We start from the raw sequence: 18,137 nt of genomic DNA, 5'->3' as shown, positions 1-18,137 counted from the left end.
AACGTCCAAATACAACCTTCTTGTACATCTCTCTTCCCCCCTAACACACACAATTGAAGAAAATCCTAAATCATTGCCATTGAGTAGGAGATCTGTCCCAAATCATTACATATATATTTATATGCATGTATATAACCCAATGCTATACCAGTAGTACTTACTTAATCATGGTCTCAAACTCTGCTTCAGAATACCATACATAAAAGCGTTTAATGAGAAAGATCCACTTAAAAAGACAGGTAGCACACTGGGACCCACTAAAAACTACTAAACTCTTTTGCATGGTAAATTCTTTTGTAACCCAAACAGCCATAAAGCAAACCCATAATCTGTAATTGCAAATGGTTGTTCACAAAAGGTGGTACAAGAAAGTGAAAAAGAAAACATGGAATATGAAGCAAGGATCACGAGCTTATAAATTATTGGAGACGTGACAAGTTGGTTTTGTCTCGTAACAGCTAAAGATCATTATGAATACTTTATGTTGTAAATATGAATCTAATATGTCAATAAACATGTAACAATCCACCGCAGTACTTAATTTCATTTTCACGTAAACAGTTGGTTCAATCAAATGTTTAAATAACAACATAGTCCCAGAAATACACAGATGCTTATTCAAACTTTGCAACTGTTTGCCCCTAACTCCCAACTTGAAAATGAAAACGAAGCAATAAAAAATTTGCTATTTTTTCCTTGAAAAATTAAAAAAAAAACTGACCTAAATTACTTGGTTACATTTTCAAAATAAGTTTTTTTCTTTTTTTTTTTTTTTTTTGTTTTCGGCATATTCAAAATAAGTTAAAGATGTGAGGATATAATAAAATCCAACAATATGGCACATCTTATTCCAGCGACTCCAACCATCACCATCCCCTCCAAGGGTACAAATCCAATCAATGGTGGGAGTTATATCAAAATGGTACAGATTTTAATTCAACATAAGTAAACAAAAGCAAATCTTACAAAGAGTTCTATCCATTTTAAAGAATACCTTTGCCAGCAAGTAAATCTTCAAGACTGGCTGCGATTTCACGACCGAGTATGGAACCTTCCCTTGATGCCACTGCATTATCCTAAAATGACAATGTTATCGCTAATCTCTTTTTATTCTCCAATCTGAACTTTTTTCAGGGTGAAAATGGCAAGACTTACCACAACTGGAGATCATTTAATTCAAAGAAATGGTATTGCTTGCAAATGAAATAACCATATAAACAATTGCGAAGCCAGTTAAGACTGTTGCTGTAGAGATGCCTGAATGACAGATGTAAGAGATGGATGAACTCGGGCCGTTCTCAAAGAGCGAGCTTCACTTCTTCCTCTGGCATATTCCTCCCCCAGTGGCCACCTTGGTCGTAGATCAACCTAATACATGAACCGAACATGTAAAGCTCAAGTTTATGAGAAATAAAAAAAAAAAATATGAAGTACAATTGAAAAAAAAATCCTAACGAACTCAATTCAGACTAAGCTTGCACTGGTCACCTTTATGGACTATGTATAATTGATTTTATTTTATTTAGTAAAAAAAGCTATTTTTTAAAAATATTAAAAGTTGATTTTCAAGGCATATGCAGTCTCTTCTGTAACTATTTAGGTTGCTTGGCCAAACAGTCCCCAATCGAATGGATGATGCTTGCAATTGACAGTGCTATAGTCTGAATGGCCGGAAACTTATTTTTATTGTTATAAATTATACTAGACATAAATCTTTTGTAAAGCATAAAGAACTCACCCAATTTATGGCTCAATAATCTTTTTGAGCTTGATGTAGTAAATTAATAATTTAAAGAAACTGGGTGGGAAAGAAAATAGTTAGACAACTTCATATGTAAGGGTTCATCAACACAACCATTGACTACGTCGCATCTAGGAATAATGATAATGATGATGATGCAAACTGAAATTATAGTACTATTCTGAAAATGCTCAGACCAATGACTGAAAAAGTTTTATTTTCCTTTTTCCACAAGCAAGTTGGCAGTAAGAAGATCATGTTACACGATTCTACTTTATAATAACACATCCAGCAAACCAAATGAAATGCTAGTGACATAAATCAAAAACAGTAACAAGGAATCAAAGTATGCAAACAAACCTTAGTATCTTCAGGTTCATTGGCAGGTGGTGGAGGATCAAATCTTCCCACACGGAATTGCTCAATACCAGTCCAAGCAACCATTACCCCTACTCAGATGAGGAAAAGACATCAGTCTTCCATATGAGATCATGATGAGCTAACCTTTCAATAAGCAACATTATATATATATATTTACATCTAGTCAACTTTCTGAAGCATCAAATGCTGCTGACCTGTTGGTCCAGAAGAAATTACATTATAAGTTATTCAGATTAATTATCCTGTAAGTTTGCTGATAGGAGGCAAAAAAAACAAAGATATGGAATCTAAGTACTACAATTACAATGGAACGTCAAGTATGTCTATATCCCCTGTTCATGTTTAACAAAACACCATCTGTTTTGTATCAAACTATACAACATGAACTTCTGACGGATACTGCTGCTTTTAGGTGATGAAGGAGAGTGCATAAGAGCACATTATAGAAGTTATATGCAAAATTATATATGAATGCTGCTGTTCAGCATCTAATTATTATCATTTTTTAAAATAAAATAAAAAAATTTGTACCAATGAAGGAAATTTTCTGTTTAACACTTATAATAGCTCAAGACACATTATAATCATCTCCATCTAAAGTTGTTCCAAACATCATAGATTTCATGTCTGACAAGCACTCTCACATAACTTACTCAGACTCTCTTTTATCCACTGTGTCAAATACAATCAATGTGAGCCAACACACAAGGAATGACTCACCGTTGTCAGTACAGAGGCTGGGAGGAGGACATACAAGTTGCAGGCCGTTCTTTGTTACAACCTGATTAAGCCGAGACCTGACATACTGATTTGATGCAACACCTCCAGAGATTACCTGCAGTAGTCATGACAAGATTGGCATCACTGATTGAAACATGATAAGAAAATAAACAAACATATGTTGCACCCAGTTGGAATGGTTTAAAGTAAACAAAAAAATTGATAAATTGCACTTCACATCACCAAATATTTAATGGAAGGGTCAATATCCAATGCCCACTCAATTGCTCGTTCACACCTTTCCTCTAGATGTAATACTGCAACACGCTGCATGATGCATTAATTATAGGGGCAAAAGAAATAAAGAAGAGTCCAAAGATAACATATACACTATGGACTCATTTCAGTTTAACTATGTGACAGACAGACGCTACTTAAATGATGTATATAGATAATTATTACCTGGAAAGAGGCGGCAATATCTGCACGTGAATTTCTTTCTTGGGTGCTCGCTGAAGAAATGGGAATTTTGGCATTTCTGCACATAGCTTATACATGTATCAATAGATGGAAAGATGAGAGAAACTATTGAAACATCTGAATAACTCATTGGCCAGTGGTTCACTATCACATTATATTCATAACTCATGTAGTAGGCACCAACAATATTTATCACTGATACACCTCCAATGATGTATTTTCCACACCACCTGGTGACATTTTAGTGGCTAAAAAACCAGGTTGAACAGACTAAATTGATCAAAGCTAATAGAACCAGGCCATTCCAAAGTAAAATTGGTTTAATTTGTGATTTTCACCTTGAAGAATTCATGACCCAAAACCCCATTACAGATAGTATTTCATGAAGTAAAAAAAAATATATGATTCAATTGCATTCCTAATTTTTTTTTCTTTTTAGAATAATATATAAAAAGCATCATCAAACACCGGAAGAGCTTTCTTCAATACCCTCTTCCAACTTTTAGAGACCAAAGCATCTCCCTTCCAACTTTTAGAGACCAAAGCATCTCCAACACCAATTAAACCCGCCGCGGCCCCCCCCCCCCCACCCCAAAAAAAAAAGTTCTCACAAATGTAGAAAGATTTTTTTTTCTAAAGTAGGTAAGCTTAGATATTATCAATGATAAGCTCAACAAATCTGCCAGCAACAGCCTCTCACAACTTTAGGGAAAGGCATACTAACCATCTAAAATGAACTCTCACAGTAAACAAAGGAAAGATAATCCAATTACCATCATACTCCAAGCACGAAACCATACCACAGGCCGCCAAAGAAAACCTCAAAGGCACACATGGGTCACCTCAACTCAATAAGTTGCTAAAATAGCAAAGACATTGGCCACCTTATTCAGAAGTTTGTTAGTAAAGGATATCTAACAATACTTGGAACACTAAAAAATTCCCTAACAAGGAAGAAGGTAATTATAACAATAAAGTCTTGTCATTTTTATCTTTAGAGCCAACAGATTCAGTAAACTTGTGATATAAAGCATGTGCTAGGAATTAGTTGTTAGGGCTCTATTGAAGCATTATTTCTTTACTTAATAGAAGAAAAACAAACAATAATGGGCTATGGGCACTAATTTGTATCTTAAAGTTTTCTAACTTGGCATGCAGAAATGAAAAGCACCAAAGCAAGCATTTATTTTTAGGAAAATTAATACCAGAAAAAGCTATAGATCTTTTGAGATAATTTACATACATATTTTTGGATTCAATTGCCAATCTCACTTGAGTCTTCAGACCAGCATATGAGAAGTTGCAATCTTTATGTTGTTTCATTGGCACCTAAGAAAAAAAGTCTCAAACTTTTAAGACAATGCGATAACCAGAGTCGTATAACATAACCTTCTGACACTGAAAAACTAGAAAATAATTTACAGAGAAATTGACTGATCCTGCATCACCCTCTTGGGCAAGCTCCTCTATAGCCGGGCCCCCACTCCTCCTCAGATCAAGACCAAGCCATTTTGCTGTCTTATCATATGCCTCACCAATTGCATCATCTATTGTAGTCCCGAGTTGTATATATTGACCAAGATCACGTGCAAGAATTAAAAGATTGTGTCCTCCTGAGAAACAAATAAATAAAGACAATAAATGTCATAAGCCTCATGACCAGAGGTATTCAAAAGATGAAATATCGTTTCTCTCTAAAGATACTAAAACATGGAGAAATGGACCAAACTCTGAAGTTCTCCTCTAGTACTGAAACTGAAAGGTCCAATAATTTAAGAACAAATCAATCCGTAGGAAAAGAAAGAACCTAGAGAATCCCAAAAGTTTGTAAAACATGCCTAAACTCATCCTATACGGCAACATATGAAAAGATGGTCCACCGACTCATGGAGAATTAGTCTTTATTGGGGGTACCAAGACCTAGACAAGGCAGCCACTGCTGGACACTAAAATTGTAGGCCTTTGATTATGGTAGGCTTCATCACATCAGCATAACTTTGCGGGTCTATTTGGCATAAAATCCATGAAAATATGACATTATGATATAGTAGTAATTAAATATTATTAGGAGATCTTCCCAATACTACTGAGGCATTTCTAGTTTTATAGAATGTTTAATGATTTCAGGAATAGAATTTGGGACATTGTTTCTATTTTGTATAGGATTGCCTGGTGTAGTAGTAAAAACTCAAGCTATCAAGTGTGAGAGCACGAGTTTGAATCCTGAGAGCAACCCCTTTATGCAATTAATGCCAAAGGTCAAGTCTGTATCTAATTTACCCCTCCCGACACCCTTGATTAATGAAATACTGGGTAATTTTTTACCCTTTGTTTCTATTTGGGGTATAATTATAAAATGTGTCTTTGTGTTTTTATGGTTTTGTAAGACTTATAAATAGGCTTGTTAGAGGAAAAATTGGTACAAATATTGAATATCTGAACAGCCTTTAGCTCTCGTTTCTCTCTCTCTCTCTCCCCCCCTCTGATTTACAGTTGTAGAGCTTGGGAACTTTGGCACATTGATCTCTGATTGTTTTTGACAACTCAAGTTATATGAGGCGCCTTTGTGAATGGGCTGTAAAATGCCAAATCCCCCTTAATTCATTGATTTTCCCAGCCAGCATTTGAAACTTCTAGTGGTGCTCTAGAGGAATGGACCTATTTTTATATCTTTTGAACTAGACAAATTATGACTTTACATGGTTACTAAAAAGTGAACTTCTAAGCAACATGAAAGTTAAATCATCCAAACATTAATTGACAGTCTGACACACATAAATGTAGGCAAAAGTATTACAATCCCTCAGAAGCCTCCACTCTCCATTTACACTTCTTTTTGACCAATGATGTGTCAGTTGCTTGTGCACAGTCATAAGATTGTTTTGAGAATCTTTCTTTCTTCTTTCTTTTTCCCCTTCTGATTAGGTGATTGTTTTAAAGATCAGAAAAACAATTTTTACCTATCAAATATCAATATATATATATAGTTAAAGTAATTTTTATATCTATTTCCCTCTTATCTAAATATGCAAACACCATCTCAACTTATAAACTAGAAGATGAAGTAAAACAAACCTAAATGATTGCAGAAGTAAAAATTCATACCTGAAATGAGCAAGGCCATGAAAGGAAACTGCAAATCTCTCTCAATTAATCTAGACAAAATGGAATTCACTTTCAGGTTGTAGTAGATGCGATACTTGAGTGCATATAAAAGCATAGCCATCCAATTTTTTTGGGTCAAGGATAGCAACTAAATACAGTTTAGCTAATATCTGATGTTTGCCCTATTTGGATTCTTCCATATTTTTAGTGTAGCACAGCAATGCAACCTCTTAACTTGTATTTAACTCCATGATTTAGAATATGACTTCGTCTTCACTTTTCATGATCATTAAGCAAGATAAAAAATTAGTAAATCTCAAGTACATACCTGGCTACTAAAGCATGAGCTTCCATGTGATGGACACCAATAATAGGGAGATTGAAACTACCAGCAATTTTCCTAGCTTTCTGCACACCAACTATGTTGCAATTGCACAAAGAAGGTATAAGACCTCTTTTTAAAATATTATTTCAACCCAAAATACTAAATTGAGTCACATGACCGAGTTTTTACTGTACTCAACAACTCTGAGCAACAATTCTCGATATAGTGTAAGATAATAGCAGAACTGATATAATTAATGAAGTAATCATTAAATTTGTCCTCAATCAGATAGCCCATAAAATACCTCCTCCAAACTACTAGGGTTCAGCTCAACAGTGCAAAATACAGAATAATAATAATAATAATAATTATAGTTTTAACAATTCCAATACCACGTAGACAAAGGCTTAACCCAGGACCAATAGTGACGGCAACTGCAGAAAGATCCTTCTCGATTAAATTAGCTTTATCAAGTGCTTCCTGTACAACCTAAAACAATGGCAAGCAGATATTAGCAAACTAGTACGGAGGCATGACAGAGATTAAAGTTTTACAGATTTTGATGCAAGGTGATTCACATGGCACAAAGACAAGCAAGTGTATAATAAAGACGGTTTATGCACTGTAGATGTACCTGGTCAATCACTTGTGAGTGTGCTTCTTCTGCCATTTTAGGAGCAACTCCACCATATTGGGCAAGCAAATGTGCCTTGATGTAGAGAAAATTTAATATTAATAGCTACATGCATATATTATAAGCAAAAATTGTCAGTTTTATTTATTTTTTCAGGTTGCTAAGAATTAGCACAACACCCCAACATATTGGTTCTCTAAATTTTCCACTCTCGCTCTTCTGGTAAGCCTTAATAGGCCATTTTTTGTAGTTCTAGCTCATGAACCTTGAAAGTTTAAGTGCAATCAGAAACTCAACAAAAGAAGCTCACTTCTACATTCTAGGGTTTTTTTTATAATTATAGTTGGGTACCCCTAACTAGAGAATGCATATCTTCATTTTCGGTGGTGACTTTCTTTTTCCTTTTGGAGAAATTGGATAGGTGAAACCAACCTGTTTTACACTTGCCCAACCTTTCCTTGCTGCAACCAACTTCATATGTGCCACCCTCTTTGCAACACCTTCCAGTTGAACCAATTCACTCGTCCAATCATTTGCCATTGATGCATATGACTGAACAATCTCACCAGCTCCTCTCATTTTGTTCTCAAATAATGCAACCTCTCATTTCTTATAAGCGGGTTCATTTCTAATTCTTTTCTCAAAACTTATCACTCATCCATCTCTACGTCCTCATTCCAGTTAAGCTAATATTGATTGAACTTTTATATTATTGACTGCAGAATTTCTAGCACAGAGTAAAAATTATCTTCTAACCATTTACTCGGAATTATATGCAAAAGCCATCAACCAATGTAGGTCCCCTCTATGTAGGTTGTTGGGAGGAATGAATTGCATACATACGTAATGTTTTAACCTTATCATGCACATATTGGCTACTCTTAATCTCAAACCACATTACACTTGAAAGATCTCAAGTTTACCACCACACACATCTTTAATAAGTATTAGTTGAACCAGAATCTACTAGATGAAACCAACAAAAAAAAAAAAAAAAAAAAAAACATGTACCAAAAGCACTTCCCCTCCCAGTTATAGTTCTTGGCTATGTCCCATTCACTTCTACAATAACACACTCCCAGTAACAAATCGGCACCATGTGGAATCTCGTGGTCCTCAATCAGTCAATCTTCACTATTAACTCCATTTTATTCCTGATTATATATAGCTAAGTAACCATAACAATTGATGTTAAAATATATCTTCATAGTTCCAAGTCCTAACTTGGACTTATCTCTAGTCAACTCTTAGCAACAAACACAATGAGACTAGCAAACAACATACACCGTTGGAATTATTACAGGACATCCCCCATTAGAACGCCCATCAAAATGCAAAACTGCCACCGCAAAGGTAATCACCTCTCTTTTTTAACAGAACTCATAACAAGTACTGCCCCATCATGCCTGTCATCAATTAAGTCAACGCATACATTGATTCTGCTTTATTTTCTTAAACCAACCACTATTGTCTCCCCATCAACTCTTAATGATTAATAATGATCATATTGACTTGTCATTTTTTCTTTGCAAGATTTTATCCCATTTAAACATCTTGGACTTCAAACGAGTGTAAATACCCATGGGGGAAAAATATTAGGTAAATTCATGCAGCTGTGAGAGGAAATTAATAGTTGACCATTGTTGCTACAAATGTTAGAAGCATACAATTTAAACGGCACCAATTCAAATGTTGCAGGATTTCTAAAAAATGTAAAAAAGATACCAGTAAAAGAATAACTAAAAATCACCAGGCCATTGGAGAGAAGAACCATTTAGACCCCACATGGGGCAATAAAAGAGGCATGAAAAAAATATAAACAGAGTAGGAAAAAATCAAATGCATACTTGAATACCCCCTCCAAAAAAAATAGTGAACAAATTATGAAAAATAAAAAAATTATGAATAAAAATAATAATAATAATCTACATGATTACTGAACAAATTAGTGCAAAGGGTTGTCGCAGATGCACGTTGTTTCCAACACAAAGTAGAGTAATAAACACCAAACTGAAAACCAAAAAACCTAATAAATATATACATGTGTTATACAGAAAAATACACACACTACCTGAGAAGACACAACTTGGCTAAGAATTTCACCATTGCTCCGAACCTAAGATCAGACAAGTACATACAATCAAACTCCAAAAGGCCACATCTAATATCTTCAAATTGAAAAAAGCACAGTCTGATACAAAATATAAATGAAATACACATATATGTAAAACTTACAACTGCGGCAGCAGTATCGTCGCAGCTTGTCTCGATGCCTAGGACAACCAAATCATCATCGTCCATAATTGCTGAATTTCCGCTACAGGGTTTGGGGGAATTGAAATTTGAAGTAGAGAGATGAGCTGACAAACAATTGAATGAAGAGTTGAGAGGAGACCAAATGGGTCTTCGATGCAGTGGTAATATTCTAAGCCCTCTTAGCGTGTGCTGAAGCGAGGGTCTGGGAAGAAGATTTAGGCGGGAAATAGTTGAAGAAAGGGTCGGCACCAACGACGCCATTTTCACTTATGTGTGTGTGAGAGGGAATTTACAGAGAGTTGCGCTTGTGCCACACCTCCAAACGATTCGGATTCGGAATCCATCAGAATTTTATCCAAATTGATTATATATAAATAAATATTTGTATACCATCGCATCAACAAAATTTGTTAATCCGATCCCAATTTGCGAAAGAGATATATATATATATAAAAAATATATATTAATTCTCATAAGTATTATATTTAATAAGTTGATTTTTTTTTGTATGAAATTATGAATATATTCGCATAATATTGTTTATTTATTGGAATATTAGTATGTGTATAAAACTGTTACATTATATATTTTTTATGATTAAAAACTAGTGATTTTAAGGAGGATAAATTTGTCACCTAGCTAGCCAGAGGATGAGCCTTGGACTCTTGGACGACAACATCATATTAGAAATGGAAAAGAGTCTAGGTTTTTTTTTTTTTTTTTTTTTTTGGGTGCCTATTGTGAATTCGGTCAGCTCTATCTTAGAATTTTAAAATTACAAAGACTTGTAATTTCTTATTTGTTTTCAAAGTAAAAAATTATCGTCAAGAAGTTTTGGTACCACTCCTGCGAATTTTTTTAATAATTGTTTTATACATGTTGAACAAGGAAATTACATATATTCGGTGATGAATTATGAAGTGCTTTAAGAGTTTCGATATCATCTTTGTCAACAAAAAAAAAGACTTTATTACATAATGATTTTTTAAAAAACAATTGGTCTTTTGCAAATTTACCAACAGAGATATAATCCCAACAGACATTTAATCTAAATAGGTTATTTTAATCCCTTTTTTTTTCGTCCATTTCCCAACAAAAATCTTGTAATATTTTTTACAATATTTTAATTAATTTTCAAAGATAAATTGTATTGCTTATATTTTATATAAGGGATACCTTACTGAAACTTGAACAAATTACATGTGAATAAATTATTACTTTAACTTTCTCTAAATTCAAATCTCGAAGGTGGCTTAAGCATGAAAAGTCTTTAAAATATAATAATATATTATTATATGCATTTTCTACAAATGAATGACAAAAGTACTCATGCATCAAATCTCATATAATAAATGCTCAAGGTATGCAATTTGCCCAAACCTATGGAGGTGAGTGTAATTTAGCCTTTATATAAATTAATTTCCAACTTAACCTTTATATAAATTAATTTCTCCACTAAATACGTTTTGTTTCTTTTATCGCCCGGTAAATGAAATTTTTTATTAGAAGAAAGAAGGAGTTACACAAAAGGGCAACAAAAGGCCCAATGCAAGCCCAAGAAGGCAAACAACAGAGAAACGGGTAAAAGCCCAACAGACAAACCAAGATGCATGAGAACCACCCAGAGGGCAACTACTAACAAATTCCAACCGACAACTGAACAACAAAGCTGCACCTGTATTAAAGATGAGGATTAGGTTTGAGAGAAGCAATGCTCGACTGTCATAAACAGAGAGGAGTCTATTCCGAATATATATATATATGTGTGTGTGTGTGTGTGTGTGTGTGTGTGTGTGTAGAGAGAGAGAAAGAGAGAGTTAATGCGTTATGAAGTACATTAGAGGCGGAGGAAAAAACCCAAGGCAGAAAAGATTCTGGAATTCCTCTCTCTCTACATATATCAAGGTATTATAAATTAACACATGCAGCTTGCTAGCAAGGCTCAATTTACATATATGAGAGATCAAATTAATTCTCACAATTTGTCTGTTTTATTGTAATGTTTTAAGCATTAAGTCTGTTTTGTTGTAATGTTTTTATTTGCCAGACACGATGGACTATATTCTCTACAAAACATTATGTTAGTGAAGATAGAATTTGCATTTAATTAGTCATAAAATACCTAAAGTGGGAAGATGTGGAAATTAGAATTGAAGCCGAGACAGATGAACAAAATACCATGTCGAGATCAGAGAGTGATGGGAAGGAAATTAAAGGGAATGCTAATATAATCTTCTTTTTTTCACTACCATTTGGATCATTTTCTATTCCTTTACCTATTTCTTTCTTCGTTCAAAATGGAAAGTTGATAATGGTGACATATATATGCATTGCATATTATAGTTATATATATTCAACTCGATATATATATAAACAAGGTTAGCCTCCCATGCAGAGTCATCTTGATATATGTATGTACAAAAATTATATTATCTCTTGCACACCAGTCACTAAGAAATTTATCCACACCAAATATAATAAAAGTTGGATATGAATATTGCTAGTAGTATATTTTTTTTAGTAGTTATCGTTTTTACAATTAAATCATATATATCCAAGAGTCACCATGCTTGGTGTAGAGAAATTAAGTTTCTTACTTAACAGTGTGAAAGAGATATATCATTGCTGCATGAATATATATGTGTGCGTATATGTGTATAAATAAATGAACATAGGAGTATATATTAGTGCACACCCACACAAACATCAATTTATGTAGATCTAGATATTAGTTTTGTAAGTTGACTGTGGACATTGAATGGTTTTTTCGAGAAACAATGAAATTAAGGTAAATCCTAGAAAAGAAAGAAAGACACACGTATAGATAAACAAGAAACTTGATGATTAATTAAATAGGGAATATGAGTACTGGTCGTCAACACTTGACTTTGGGAAAGAAAAGAAAGAAATTAAAAAAAACTCCTTTTTTCGGAAATTAAAGAGTATTGATCAATTTGATCCTCAACAGCTAGCTACCATGGATGCACATATGTAACCGGGCATAATTAGATTGAGAAATGATATATAAGAAAATTAAGGTTGAAGATATAACATGCATGCTTAAGAGCTATGAACAACAAATTAAGATCTTCATTTCGAGTGGGTTCAGAGAAATTAGATGTTGAACTTCACAAATTAACATTCTAGTCTTCAAAATCCTCTCCCACTAGCTACCATAAGATCACAGAAGCCAAACAACCCCAAACAGCGCGCATGTTAACATTGTTCTAGCTTGAAAGATAGGAGCTAATAACTAGAGTCCTAATTTGATGATGATCATAAAGAGATTAAGAAAAGTTAACAAAGAAACCCTAATCATGTGATCCTTCACTTCACGAGTACTTCTTAATTAGCTAGTAAGGGGACACACCCAAATTGGCAGGAACAAGAAATCCATCTTTCATCGTAACATCATCTCCTTCCTACACAATACCCAAAACACTGTTTCAAATATTCTGAATGCATATACTTTTTGTGCAGTGTTATAATGTGAACAGTATGATATATAAAGTATGCCTGTAACAGAATGGTTGCTTAGGGTTTAGACTTTAGAGATTACCTGCTGGCGCACATTAGCTTTCTTCACGGGTTGTTCAGGCATAAGTCCGAAGTGAATGTGGGGGAAGTGGGCCCACTAAAAGCAAGAAAACAATACATCCTCAAGTCCAAAATCCATATCAATGTACTACTACTATACATACATAGTGATACATTATATATGTGTGTGTGTGTGTGTGTGTGTGCAGGTGTATATATAACTGTATATATACTATATGTGTGTGTATAAGGAAAGCAAAAGAAAGCCTAAGATACTTGAGATTGAATTATTCCTTGGATCTTACGTTCTTTGCAGCCTTACTGAAGGCCTCCCTGTGACTTATATCAGGATTTCCAGCTTTGATACGTTGGATCTCGTCTCTGCAGGTTCATACACATTCAATATATATATATATATATATATAGTTCAAATAAATGCTCTATATATATGTATGCATGTATTCATTCATTTTCCATTCCATTGAGATTTTTTAAAAAAATATTATTGATAAAATGAACTAAATTCATTTTAAAATAAATAAAATTAATAGTAGTGAAGCTAATGTATATACTCCCTAAGGTCCCAAAATAGTTTCCTCTTCTAGGATGTTCCAAGATAAATGTGTTGGTGTGAAAAATTAATAGAACATTTTTCATTAAAAAGAACTTTTCTAAATTAATTATGCTTAAATTTTGAAATTTTTTTCAAACTAAAAGTGTGTGATTTTTAAAGAATAAAGGAAAAAAAAAAAATTAAAGTTTTGAAAATTTAAAAATGGACAATGTTAAATATATGTGCTCTAAAATGATTTTAAATCTCTTCGTGAAATGTTTAATTTTTCATCTTCCTTTATCCTTATCCCATAAGTACTATAACGTCTGAATCAATTGAGAACCTTTTCTTCTCCGTATTATTTATTTTGGAAGAGAGCTGATTCGGAGTACGAACTTTGAACAGTAAATTTGAGATGGAATGTGGGTCCCACCACGTTCAATTGATCACATAAAACAATTTTTCATTTTGGAATTGAGAGGTGTGTGTATAACCAACATATAAGTACTTACTTATTTTTATTTTAATTTTTTTAATTGAAAGGTAAAGGATATAAAAAAAAAGTACTTACTTGATGAACCGGTTGTAGGCAGATGGGACTCTCTGTCTCTTCTCCGGAGCTGGACATGGACAGACATACAGAGACAAACAGACACACATTAAAAACACTTTGCTGACTTTCTGTGAAGCTCTGCTTTCAATTATCTCACCATCATTACTTCATCATATATATATATATATATATATATATATATATATATATATATATCTCAAACTCTTTGTATCTACCAATGGATTCTACACTATCTAAATTTCCGGGTAAGAGACTGCATGCATTTCCACACCACAAATATGTACATAATAGGAACTTAAAGGGGGTGTTTTTTAGGGTTCAGATTTGCTGTCTATTTGATCAAAAATGGGAAATCAAAGTTGCTAAAAATTAAGAACTACTGTAGGGTCACAAAGGGGTTGTTGGAAGGTGTATAGTAAGAAGTCCCACAGTGAATAGGGTAAAGATAATGATTCATAAATTGGAAGATGTTGAATAACAATGCAAATGAGCTATAGTTTGAAGTTTTAAAGTTGGCCTTTTTGGTGGTACATGTTATATATGGAATAACATAGAGAAGAAAGGAAAACATGAGATAAATGTAAAAATGACCATTCCGTCTTGAAACAAACCAATAAAGTTTACACACTGTTTGGAACTAGACTTAGGATGTACAAGTTTTTAAGTTCTTTATAGGACTACCTTTTCCTAATTGGCTAAGAGACTACTGTATATTAGAAAGACTAAAGTTTAAAGTGTTGAGGAAAAGAATTTCAATTATTCAAAAGAGAAAAGCAATTGACTTCATAGCTGCTTGTATTAGCAAGAAAGTATGCTAGGCATCAGAGAGAGAGAGAGAAATGCGCGAAAGGGTTAATGTGAAGACTCTCACGTCGGTTAGTGACTAGGGGTTTAGGGATCTCATGATGATCAACTCCTCGAATCGGCATGATTGATTCATTCGGATTGGCCTGATTCATTGACATATTTGATGGCAAGCTTCGGATGTCCTCCTAATGTAAACACATCAAATATATAGTCAAAAAATTAACGCCAAGATATAATACGGTTACCCAAAAAGATAAAACAGCTAAATTCACAAAATTAATTTGGGAATGAGGAAATCTTTGGGCTGTAACGCCAAGCATTGGCTTGTGTGATATCTCCTCCACCATTCAAATAATTATTTGGAGAAAGAAAGTCATCGAGTGAATGTGTGTGTGTGTGTTATCTACATAGAAAGTTAAGGGTTGTCATAATTATACATACATATATATGTATGTATAAATACTAAACCCTAATTTGGAATACGATAGTAGTGATTATATACCAGGAGATTTTGAGGAGCAAAGAAAGAATGTCCAAGATGAAGCTGATTAGCTGCAGGAAGAAGCAGGCCACTCATGTTGACAGACAAAAGGTTTGTGCAGTGACCGCATCGAACCGTAACAGTCTTGAACAAACTGCTGCAAGGAACACTGACCTACATACAAGAAATTAAACAAATTAAGAAGCCCATAAAATATATATTAATGAAGAAAAGTAGGGTTAGGGCTTTGTGTGTGAGAGAGAGAAGAGAGACGGAGTACTCATGAGAAAATTGTTAGGGGAAGGGTAAACTAAAATGATGATAAGGTTATAGCATTATTATTAGGGAAGAGAGGGAGGGGGAGAATGTATATATGTATATATATACCGCGAGGACAGTGTCACAAAAGTTGCAATGGACATAACAAAGCTGGTCGGAGGGAGAGAGATGCTGGTGGTGGTGGTCCGATGAAAAGGCAGATGATGAGGAGGACATCTTTTTTCTTTGATGATTCCCTGATTTGATTGATGATTGATTGACTGATCGATGTATATATGTTTGGATTGATGAGAGACAGATTAACCACCTTGGATCTGATATCTCCTTGAATGTTGAGTTATGATCAAGACAAGGAAAGGAGAGAGAGAGAGAGAGAGAGAGAGAGAGAGAGAGGCACCCTATATCATCAGTGTATTTAGCCGAGTGTTTTATTTGCTAGCTCTGTTTACTATAGATCATTCATGTACAGGTTGTAATTGATGTATCATACATACAGAGAGAGAGAGAGAGAGAGAGAGAGAGAGAGTTGTAGAGAGAGAAAGAGAATTGTATGGTTAGCATTCCCGATGGATGAGAGAGACAGAGAGAGAGAGAAAGGGCAGAGGCGGCAGAGGTGGGGGAAAGGAGTGAGAAAGGGACGTGTGCATGGGGTGATTAGCCTTTACCTCATTCAGCTGTTGTTTTCATAGTTAAAGAGGGGTTGTGTAAAGCCTTTTTCTCGCTTCCCAACATATATTTCTTAACACTACCCAACTCAAACACAGCTTATTAAAGCCTTAAAGAACGGGCACTCCCTTCACTTAGCTTTTAGGTAATTACAATAACAACAACGCAGGATGTCTAGAAAAGTCAAATTCATTTCTGTCTAGTCTCTCCCAAGGGCATAATTGGAAGCACAACAAATGTTAAGGGTGCAACCACTAATGGTGATCTTTATTATTATTTTTTTTTCGGAAGGTAAATGGTGATCTTTATTTGTCACCATCACGTTGGTAGCCACAAACCAATTTGTTTCTAGGAATGTACTTCTCTAACATTAACACTTATTAGCTGTGTTTCTTTACCAAAATAAACTACAGCACACACAGCTAATAAGTGTTAATGTTAGAGAAGTACATTCCTAGAAACAAATTGGTTTGTGGCTACCAACATGATGGTGACAAATAAAGATCACCATTTACCTTCCGAAAAAAAAAATAATAATAAAGATCACCATTAGTGGTTATATATATTTCTTTACCAAAATAAACTACAGCACAACACAGCTAATAAGTTTTAATATATATATATATATATATAAAGGTCAAAAATAAGTGAAAAAAATTTGTTTAAACACTCTAGCATGTCTCAACAAGTGGTTTTCTTTTAGTCCAATATTTGCTTCAATTTATTTGAGGTTTAGAGGGTTTATCAAGGCAACAGAATATTTAAATCTTCTGGCATGCATCCTAACTTGTGGCCTACTTAGGATCTTTAATTAACTGCTTTAATTCCATGTTAACTAATAATTACCTGTTATTCTAAAAGTTTAAACTATTAGAAATGGTATAAACTTGATTGGGGATGACAATTTTCTCTGATACAACGGGTTTTCGCGCTTGGCATGCATCCTAACTTGTGGCCTACTTAGGATCTTTAATTAACTGCTTTAATTCCATGTTAACTAATAATTACCATTTATTCTAAAAGTTTAAACTATTAGAAATAGTATAAACTTGATTGGGGATGACAATTTCCTCCGATACAGCGGGTTTTCGCGCTTGGCATGCATCCTAACTTGTGGCCTACTTAGGATCTTTAATTAACTGCTTTAATTCCATGTGAACTAATAATTACCATTTATTCTAAAAGTTTAAACTATTAGAAATGGTATAAAGTTGATTGGGGATGACAATTTCCTCCGATACAGCGGGTTTTCGCGCCGCTCTGCTCCTAATGGGATAGATTTCGGAACTCCTTAAATGAATTTGGGAAGGATATAGTGATGAACCCACCCCCTCTTGCCCCGATTATATATATATATATATATATATATATATATATATATATATATATAATATTTTTAAGACTTTGTTACTTTATTGGAAGTGTCAATTAATATATGATTATTCATTACTTAGTAATTTTAAAGATTGGTAAGTTTATTTAGCAGTCAAATTGAGCACATTGAGTTTTTTTTTTTTTTTTTTTTAATATATAATAAAAGTGACATAACCCGCCCCGCCTCACAATAAACGGAGTACGCGTGGCGAAGTTGGTAAATA

The 18,137-nt window shown here is 34.0% G+C and overlaps 2 protein-coding genes across 5 annotated transcripts; both read right to left on the bottom strand.

The window, feature by feature from the left end:
• Positions 1–816: 816 nt before the first annotated feature.
• LOC132276524 (probable tRNA N6-adenosine threonylcarbamoyltransferase, mitochondrial) lies at positions 817–10,031 on the bottom strand. 3 transcript variants are annotated; one of them, XR_009470895.1, is made up of 14 exons: positions 9,622–10,031; positions 9,458–9,502; positions 7,387–7,461; positions 7,145–7,241; positions 6,756–6,846; positions 6,428–6,477; positions 4,745–4,935; positions 4,566–4,651; positions 3,305–3,380; positions 3,086–3,169; positions 2,843–2,957; positions 2,102–2,190; positions 1,156–1,368; positions 817–1,066 (listed from the first exon to the last, which is right to left on the bottom strand). XR_009470895.1 is itself a non-coding variant. In XM_059777982.1 (13 exons), the coding sequence occupies exons 1-13, from the start codon at positions 9,901–9,903 to the stop codon at positions 1,234–1,236; spliced, it is 1,416 nt and encodes a 471-aa protein (XP_059633965.1). In that variant the 5' UTR covers positions 9,904–10,031; the 3' UTR covers positions 817–1,233. The 3 variants fall into 3 exon arrangements, 1 of the variants encoding a protein (XP_059633965.1); XR_009470894.1 differs by having other exon boundaries at positions 817–1,076; positions 9,622–10,030; XM_059777982.1 differs by having other exon boundaries at positions 817–1,368.
• Positions 10,032–12,714: 2,683 nt separating this feature from the next.
• LOC132276523 (axial regulator YABBY 1) lies at positions 12,715–16,370 on the bottom strand. Of its 2 annotated transcripts, none has more exons than XM_059777980.1 (7): positions 15,982–16,370; positions 15,616–15,768; positions 15,178–15,298; positions 14,304–14,352; positions 13,485–13,560; positions 13,202–13,276; positions 12,715–13,064 (listed from the first exon to the last, which is right to left on the bottom strand). In XM_059777980.1, exons 1-7 carry the CDS (start codon positions 16,087–16,089, stop codon positions 12,996–12,998), a joined length of 651 nt encoding a protein of 216 aa, XP_059633963.1. In that variant the 5' UTR covers positions 16,090–16,370; the 3' UTR covers positions 12,715–12,995. The 2 variants fall into 2 exon arrangements, with proteins under 2 accessions (XP_059633963.1, XP_059633964.1); XM_059777981.1 differs by lacking the exon at positions 15,982–16,370 and adding an exon at positions 15,868–15,963 and having other exon boundaries at positions 15,616–15,763.
• Positions 16,371–18,137: the final 1,767 nt, after the last annotated feature.

This window comes from Cornus florida, unplaced genomic scaffold (assembly GCF_030987335.1).
Source record: "Cornus florida cultivar Cherokee Brave unplaced genomic scaffold, ASM3098733v1 CherokeeBrave_3.0.0_Hap2_Chr10, whole genome shotgun sequence".
NCBI classification, from domain to species: Eukaryota; Viridiplantae; Streptophyta; class Magnoliopsida; order Cornales; family Cornaceae; genus Cornus; species Cornus florida.
Note: the sequence above shows the minus strand (reverse complement) of the source record. Positions and strands in the feature narration are given on the sequence as shown.

What these genes read in the sequence shown, in the direction of transcription:
- LOC132276523 (XM_059777980.1), bottom strand. Translation starts at nt 16,089, where the DNA reads ATGTCCTCCTCATCATCTGCCTTTTCATCGGACCACCACCACCAGCAT. An exon ending in TTTGTGACACTGTCCTCGCG is followed by an intron (nt 15,769 to 15,981) that starts GTATATATATAC and finishes TCTTGTATGTAG; the next exon opens with GTCAGTGTTCCTTGCAGCAG. An exon ending in TTGCTCCTCAAAATCTCCTG is followed by an intron (nt 15,299 to 15,615) that starts GTATATAATCAC and finishes TGTTTACATTAG; the next exon opens with GAGGACATCCGAAGCTTGCC.
- LOC132276524 (XM_059777982.1), bottom strand. Translation starts at nt 9,903, where the DNA reads ATGGCGTCGTTGGTGCCGACCCTTTCTTCAACTATTTCCCGCCTAAAT. An exon ending in GCCAAGTTGTGTCTTCTCAG is followed by an intron (nt 7,462 to 9,457) that starts GTAGTGTGTGTA and finishes CTCTACATCAAG; the next exon opens with GCACATTTGCTTGCCCAATA. An exon ending in ATATTGCCGCCTCTTTCCAG is followed by an intron (nt 3,170 to 3,304) that starts GTAATAATTATC and finishes TGCATCATGCAG; the next exon opens with CGTGTTGCAGTATTACATCT.